Consider the following 8,650-nt stretch of genomic DNA (forward strand, 5'->3'; position numbering starts at 1 on the left):
AACTGCATCTCCTCCACAATCTCCGTCAGCACAGGTGCACTACAAGGCTGTGTGCTTAGCCCCCTGCTCTACTTGCTTTACGCTTATGACTGTGTGGCTGAGCACAGCTCCAGTGGCACATTTATGTTTGCTGATGACACCACTATCTTAGGCAAAGGTCATGCTTTCTTCTTACTAATGCCATCAGGAAGAGCCTTAGGACCACACCACCAGGTTCAGTAACAGTTATTACCCCTCAGCCATCAGGCTGTTGAACCAAAGGGGATAACTTCACTCAACTTGACTTGCCACATCACTTTCAAGGACTCCTCATCTCATGTTCTCAATCTTTATTGCTTATTTATGATTTTTATTATAATAATTATTTTTTTTCTCTCTTCTTGTATTTGCACAGTCTGCTGTCTTTTGCACATTGATTGTCCACCCTGTTGGTGAGGTCTTTCATTGATTCTATTATGGTTATTGGATTTATTGAGTATGCCCTTAAGAAAATGAATCTGAGGGTTGTATATGGTTACATATATGCACCATTAATGAATTTTCTTTGAACTTTGAGATTAGGGTTAGTAAGTTGCGAACGTGCTGGAATTATGGTGACATTGCAGGCATCAGACTATGTTGGCCATTGGCTAAAATGACATATATTTACGGATGTATATATGACAAATTAAGCTAGTCTTTGAATAGTTAGAGAGCTTCTGAATATGAGCTGTTCTAGCCATGGTAAGTCAAGGCTAATGTTTAAAAAAAATCTTTCTTACAATTACATTCAAGGAATGTTAGAAACACTCTAGTAAGGTATGATAAACACAATAATTGTGCTCACAAGAATCTGAAAATTACTTTTACTGATGCTATTAAGGATTAAAGCTCAATTTAATATATCATATTCATTGACATGCATTAGGAATTTGCTGTGGTGTGTTGGTCAGAGTGTGACATGCAAAAAAATACACCAACATTCAAAAATTACAATGAATAAGGAATGAAATGTGCATAAATGCATAAATATCAGCACGTATTTGCAATGTAATGTGAACTGCATAAAAAGTGGTTTAAAGTGTCTGCAGTTCAGTGACTGAGGTGATAGATAGAGGAGGGTGGGGCTAACTAAAATGGATGATCAGATAACTGCCTGTGGGAAGAAACTGTTAAGATGGCGTGAAGTTGTTATCTTAGTATCCTGACAGAGCTTTCCAGAAGGGAGCTTTTGAAAAGGCAGTTTGCAGGGTGGGTAGTGTCCAAAATGATTTTTCCTTCCTGCTTCTCTGTCTTGGACAGATAAGGCCCCTGCAGCAATAGTAGACTGCAGCCAATAACCTTTTCTCCTGTACAAACAGTTTGCTGTAGCTTTTGTGTATTGTGAGCAGATACTGCACAAAACCAGACAGTAATGGCTGACCACAAACAAGAGGAAATCTGCAGATGCTGGAAATCTGAGCAACACACACAAAATGCTGGAGGAACTCAGCAGGCCAGGCAGCATCTAGGAAAAGAGTACAGTTGACATTTTGGGCCGAAACCCTTTGGTAGGACTGGGACGTGAAGATGCTGTCTGTGATGGCAGTGTAGAATTGCACCAGTACGTTCTGGGTAAAGATGGAATTTTGTCAGCTGCCATGAGAAATATATTCTCTGAAAAGTGTTTGTGTTAATGAAGGAGGTAAACAAGTTTCAAAATTGTTTAATATCATTTCCAGTACATAAGCGTAAAGCAGAAAAAAATAATTGTTACTCTGGGTCTGATGCAGCACCAAACACAATAAGATAAAGAACACAATAATAAAAACACTATCAATATAAATACATAAGATAGCTTATATAATTAACATGCAGTTTCATTTTAATTTCTAGATGCCTTTTATCCTTTACTGCTGATTTTTAATTTCAATCAAATCATCTTTCCACAGAACATTAGGATTCGAACTGTCAAGGGATTAGATTATCTTTGCAGGTCAGGATGCAAGTTCCATGGAAAGATGATGGAAAAATTCCTTCTGGTGGATTGTAAAACAGTGGTATATGGAACATACAGGTAAGTTTTTAATCTTAGTAGGTATCATCAGTAGATAGCACCAAATAACAGAATACAGAATAAAGAGCAACAGCTACAGAGAATGGGCAGAGCAAGTAAACGATAGAATACAAGATCATAACAAGGAAGGTAGTGAGGTCAAGAGTCTGTCTTATCATACCAGTCAACCATTATGATAACTGCTGGGTAGAAGCTGTCCTTGAACCTGGTGGTACATATGTCCAGCTTTTGTATCTTCTGCCTAATGGGAGAAGAGAGAATGTCTGGGGTGGGTGAGATCTTGGGTTATGCTAGCTGTTTTTCTCAGAAGTGTAGACAGAGTCTACGGTGGGCAAGTTGGTTTCTGTGTTCTGTTGAGCTGCGGCCACAACTCTCTGCAGTTTCTTGTGGTCACAGGCAGGGCAGTTGCCATACCAGGTGTGATGTATCTAGATAGAATGCTTTCCACAGTGCATTGATAACAATTGGTAAGGGTTGACTGGGACATGACAAATTTGATCTTCTGTGAAAGCAGAGACATTTAATCTCCCCTCATTTAGAAGAATATCTATTGAATATTGAAATGTTTCGACAGAGTGGATGTTGAGAAGATGTTTCCAATAATGGGGGACCAGAGAGCACAGTGTCAGAATAGACTGTGGCAATGAATGGGGTTGGGATGGATAATAAATCAGCTATGATGGAATAGCAGAGCAGACATAATGGGCCCATTGGCCTAATTCCGCTGCTATGTTTGGTGAGCTTTCTTGGCCATGGCATCTACTAAGTGGACCAGTAATGAGCTAATGGGGGCTAGCCACTCAAGAGGCAACACTCTAGTGGCAAAGAATTTGACTTAGAACTTTGTTGGAGTATTAATAAATGAACATCCAATAATCTAGTGTAATAACTAACCTGGTATCATCAAAGTCTTGAATATGGAGCGTTACTGCAGCATGGCTACACAATTCTTGATTGGCTTTGAATAATTCTTTGACTAATTCTTTGATGAAATCTTAGAATAATTCTTTAACAAATTCTTTGAATAATTCTTTGACAAATTCTTCAAATAATGCATGCAACTAATTGAGCAAATTATTCCTTTTTAGCTTCATGTGGTCCTACGAAAAGATAAATCTCAGTATGGTGCAAGTGATCTCTGGACAACTCGTGGAATCATACGATGAGGAGTTTCGGACAATCTACGCCCGTTCGGACATCCCTAACATGTTTTCAGTAGAAAGTTCAAGACTACTGCCAGAGCGAAGGAAGCCATTAATCTTGCAGAATGGTATTAGGCATGACTTTTACCAGCATTCAGTGACATCGATTGCTTCATCTACCAGTCGGCAGGAAACTTTCAATAGAGCGAACCCCACAAGGCACACCCTTGACACCTTGTACAAAAAATTTTACAGAAGGCGCAATGTACAACAGAATGAGTGGGATAATATTAGCAACAAATCAAACACCCGGGCGTTGTATGGCAAGCCTCTCATTACAAACAATATAGACACAACAAATAGAGTTAGTCGTTACCAGGCCTGTGAGAATGATTACTGGAAGAGGCATAGCTATGCTGGCGAGCAGCAAGAAACATCACCATATCTTTTGCTGAATCGATCAAGAAACACCAGACCCTTATTTCAACGAAGCAGTCATAATTTACTGGAGGAAAGTGAGAGTGTTACCTCTTCGATCCGGGGTGATGCTAGGCCCTATTCCCATGAGAAGTTGGTTGACCAGTGGAATCTAGGCAGAGTGACGCCAAAATTTGAAAGAAGCATAGTCACGCGGAACACTTACCATGGCCCTAAGACACTGAACTTGCCCAGAAACCACAAGCTGCCCACTCTGGAGAGTATGAAGAGGGCGGGGCTGCAGAACTGGAGGATTGAAAGTTACCTGAAGGATCCTGTGGCATCTCAAACAAGCTCGATCATTGATCCATATGAACCCATTACACCCAGCACTATCGACAGGGGGGAGAACTCCATTGGTCACACAGTGCAAGGAAATTCAGAGTTAATGGGCAGAATGGAGATGAAGGCCACTCCGAATCTGTTACATTCCAGGCTGCGTTCTTCACTAGTCTACAAAACTCCTTTTGTGGGAGAAGAGGATACTGGCAGCCATAACTCAGAATCAACAAATTCAACCATCGGTCCGGATTCAGGATCAACAACTCCTCAAAGGCTTTCAACAGACAGAAGTGTACATTCTTTGACTTACGCAGATGAGCAGAGCTCATCGTTGAACATTCTGTCTGAGGTAGGATTGGAACAGCGACTTACAGCTCAAAGGTCTTTCAAAAGGGACACTGAATTGAGTCAGATTTCTGACCTCCACCGTCAACATAGTTTCAGAGAGAGATTCCAAACACAATTGAATGAACAAAGTTCAATGCCCAAGTTGAGCTTTAATGCCTCTGTTAGTCGGACATTATCAATCCCAGCTCTAAGTCACATGCAGGGGAATGAAGCTCTAGGCAACAAAACCCTTGATCAGCAATCAGCGTTTATCCGGAGGAGCTCAGAGAAAATCAAATCTCTCCTCAACATCTCCTCTGAGAAAAAAGATAGCAGGCTGAGGAGCAGAGGATCTGATGCATCTTACCAAATGAGTGGCCGTGGTGATAAATTGACCTCAGAAGATGATCATCAGAAGCATACAGAATTTTCCTGGAATGAGCGAAGGGGTCAGATGACAGATGTAACTTCAAATTCCACAAACTCTCCACAAGTTACCCGGTCCAACAGAAATGTGCAGCTAAATTCAGAGGTCCACTTGCCTGGGATAGATTCTAAGCACTTGGAAGATGCATCCGCTCCACGATTTTCCACGGAAGAGTTGCACATAAGTGAAAAGGCTGCAAATTCAGGTCCCTCTGTGCACTATTATTCTCACAGGAAGGACACCAGACCTGAGGAGTCCCAGGCCAAGGTCAATACAAGGGCACAGCACAATCCCAATGAGCAGAGAGTTTACAGTCGATTTGAAAAGCTGTACACAACACAAAATAACAATTCGAAGCGGGAAGAAACAGTTTTGAATCCAGAGCGAAAACATCCTCCAAGTGGCAATCAAAATACCTCAGTTGGTAACAACTTTCAGCGTAGTTCTAGACCATTCATGGTTCAAGGAAACCGCATGCACCAAAGAGCTTCCCATAACGAGAACAAGTTTGAGAAGCTCATGCAGAAGTTTGTGGGGACATTCAGGCATAAGAAATAAGGAAATCAAACCTTTGCTCTGAAATTACTCATGCCACAGTTATGTCATGCTGATGTTAACAAACTGGATAAACATAACAATCCCAAAACAGTGCTAAGACTGCACCAGTTATTATTGTTCACATGCGTTAACAATGCAGTAAGACATAATGCAAACCCAAAACCTTTTGCTTGACTGGTTCTATATTTTTTTAATTTGTAAAATAATTCCTTTGAGAAAGTTATGTTTGTTTAATTTTGTTCCATTGATTTGGGACTTACCATTTACTGCATTAGATGAGTGACCCCTCCATTTAGCAGATTCAGATTCAGGTTCACGTTTGCATAGCAGCCGCCGCAATGCTATCACACTTCTGGGTGCTACGGAGTTCAGAGGTCAGTTCTGGTGCTTTGCGTGTTCTCTTCATGGAGTGCTTGGGTTTCCTGTGGGTCCTCCAGTTTCCTTCCACAGTTCAAAGGCGTACGGGTTAGTAGGTTAAATGGTGATTGTAAATTGTCCTGTGATTAAGCTAGTGTTAAATAGGCGGGTTGCTGGGCGATGTGGCTTATTGGGCCGGAAGGACCTGTTCCACTCTGTTTCTTTTAAAAAAAAGGAAAGGTATGTCGCATCCGGAGTTTCTCCGGTTAGCAAACGATTTCCCTCCACGTCTCTCTGAGGTAGTGGGGATTCGTGTACGAGGCAAGTTACAGCAGAGGTTTGCCATTGCCTTCTGCCGGGTGAGTTTCCAAAGAGATCACCAGCCCGTAACCTAGCACGGATGGAAAGCGTGCAAGGGAGTCGACTGGATTCAAACTCGGGACCTTTCGCCCCAAAGACCGACATTGATGCCACTATGCCACCAACCGGGTCATTTCTTTAAATAAATACAGTATTTATACATATGATAAATAACACGTACATGTTCCGTAAACGTACAGCAAAATGTGTCATTTGTGTTGAGCCTCAGGACGTGCTGGAAGGCACTCCTTAAGAGCCGCCTCACATTCTGGTGGCAATAACCTACCAATGCAAGAATGCTCCTCCTTCTGAATCCCTTATGTTAAGCCAAACACCAGGTTAACTGGCACTTAGGTCAAAACATTATTGCAGTGATGGCTGTAAGATAGGGGTTCATCCCCACCACTGGATGTTTTGCCCGTGGCAGCTTGGGTTTCCTCCAGGTGCTCTGGTTTCCTCCCATATTCCAAAGCTGTATGATTAGGGTTAATGAGCTTTGGATATGCTATGTTGGTGCTGGTTGCTTCGTGACACTTGTGGGTGATCCTTGTTCATTTGGTTTGAGTCAATACCATCCATTTCACTATATGGTTCAATGTGAGAAATAAAACTAATGTTTAATGTTTAAATCATCACCTTTTGTAAAGGAGCATTTATACAGTGCTGGGACCAGAGGTTAAATGATAGTTCAACAGCTGATTCAGGCAGCAAGCACCTGTTTGTACTCGTTGAAAAAGTTGAGCAGTATTTGTAGCTTATGCTTCAGTTTATAACCTTACCTGATGGGAATATCCACAGACAGTCTGGATCAGAAGCACAAACAGGTTGATTCACATAGAACATAGAACACTACAGCACAACATTATGATGAACTTTTAACCTACTCTAAGATCAATCTAACCCTTTTCTCCCACATAGCCCTCCAATTTACTGTCATCCATAACAGCATAAGACCATAAGATATAGGAGCAGAATTAGGCCACTTGGCCCTTCGAATCTGCTCTGCCATTTCATTGTGGCCGATCCAATTGTCCTCTCAGTCCCAGAATTCTGCCTTCTCCCGGTATCCCTTCATGCCCTGGCCATTCAAGAATCTATCAACCTCTGCCTTAAATATATTTAAAGTCTTGACCTTCACAGCAGCATGTAACAAAGAATTCCACAGATTCACCACTCTCTGGCTAAAGAAATTCCTTCTTATCGTTCTAAAAGGACTCCCCTCTGTAGGTCTTTGCCTATTCTCCTAATCTGCCTAAGTCCTTCTGTAGCCTCGCTATCTCCTCGAAACTACCTGCCCTTCCACCTATCTTCATATCCTTTGCAAACTGCAACAAAGCCATCAATTCCATCATCCAAATCATTGACATGTATTGTAAAAAGAATCGGTTCAAACACAGATCCCTGTGGAATACCACTAGTCACTGGCAGCCAGTCAAAAAAGGCTCCCTTTCTTCCCAATCTTTGCCTCCTGCTAGTCAGCCACTGCTTTATCCATGCTAGAATCTCCCTGTAATACCATGGTCTCATAGCTTGTTAAGCAGCCTCATGTGTGGCACCTTGTCAAAAGCCTTCTGAGAATCCAAGTACACAACATCAACCATCAACCAATTTTCCTTTCTAACATGCCTATCTAACAGTTTCTTAAATGCCCTTTATGTATCTGCCTTTATCAACATCTCTGCCAGGGCATTCCACACACCCACGATTCTCTGAGTAAATAAAAACTTAGCTCTGATATCCCCCCTATACTTCTTTCCAATTCACCTTAAAGTTAGGCCGCCCTCGTATTAGTCATTACTGCCCTGGAAAAGGTCTCTGCCCATGCATTTGATCAATGTCTCATCATCATGTACACCTCTATCAAGTCATCAAATTTGTTGTTTTGTGTCAACACTACAGTGCAAGATATAAAACTAATTGTTATAAGTGACAATAAAAAAGAATTAAATAAATAATGCAAAAGAGAGATAATAAGGTAGCGTACATGGTTCATGGACTAATCCAAAAGCTGACGGTGGATTGAAAGAAGCTGTTCCTAAAACATTGAGTGTGGGTCTACAGGCTCTTGTACCTCCTCCCTGAGAAGAAGGCGTATCTCACATGGTGAGGGATCTGAGAGTTGGATGCCCCTTTCTTGAAGCACCACCTATTGAAGTTATTCTTGATGGTGGGGAGCGTTGTCCATGTGATCGAACTGGTTGAGTCTACAACCCTCTGCAGCCTCTTGATTGGTGCATTAGAGCCTTCTTATCAGGCCATTGATGATAATATCAGGCAGGGCAGTATGGAGCATGGGGGAGGGTAGGGGAGGGGGGTTGGGCAGCATGGTAGCAGTTATCATAACACAATTAGAACATCAACGATCCACCATTCGGGGTTCAATTTCCACCATTGCCTCTGAGGAGTCCGTATCTTCTCCCCGTGATTGTATAGATTTCCTCCAGGTGCTCTGGTTTCCTCCCACATTCCAGAGATGTACGGGTAGGGTTAGTGAGCTGTGCACATGTTATGTTGGTGCCTGAAGTATAGCAACACTTGCGGGCTGCCAGCGCAATCTTCGCAGATTTTATTTGACACAAATTAGTAGAGCTACTAGGACTTGATGTTTCAATCCCTATGGTAAGTTGGCACTCTCGATGTTGGCAGTGGGTTTGGAGTGGTGACAAAGAGGGAGGGTAGGTACAT

The 8,650-nt window shown here is 42.0% G+C and overlaps 1 protein-coding gene across 3 annotated transcripts in view; it reads left to right on the forward strand.

Annotated features, from left to right (window-relative positions):
• Nucleotides 1-8,235, forward strand: part of fam83b (family with sequence similarity 83 member B) — a 119,645-nt gene extending 111,410 nt beyond the window's left edge. For all 3 annotated transcript variants that reach the window (XM_063039253.1, XM_063039261.1, XM_063039269.1), the window contains 2 exons: nt 1,911-2,035; nt 3,124-8,235. In XM_063039253.1, coding sequence (XP_062895323.1) covers nt 1,911-2,035; nt 3,124-5,248 — 2,250 coding nt within the window. In that variant the 3' untranslated portion in view covers nt 5,249-8,235. The remainder of the gene's footprint in view (nt 1-1,910; nt 2,036-3,123) is intronic.
• The last annotated feature ends 415 nt before the right edge of the window (nt 8,236-8,650 follow it).

This window comes from Mobula hypostoma, chromosome 2 (genome assembly GCF_963921235.1).
Source record: "Mobula hypostoma chromosome 2, sMobHyp1.1, whole genome shotgun sequence".
NCBI lineage: Eukaryota > Metazoa > Chordata > Chondrichthyes > Myliobatiformes > Myliobatidae > Mobula > Mobula hypostoma.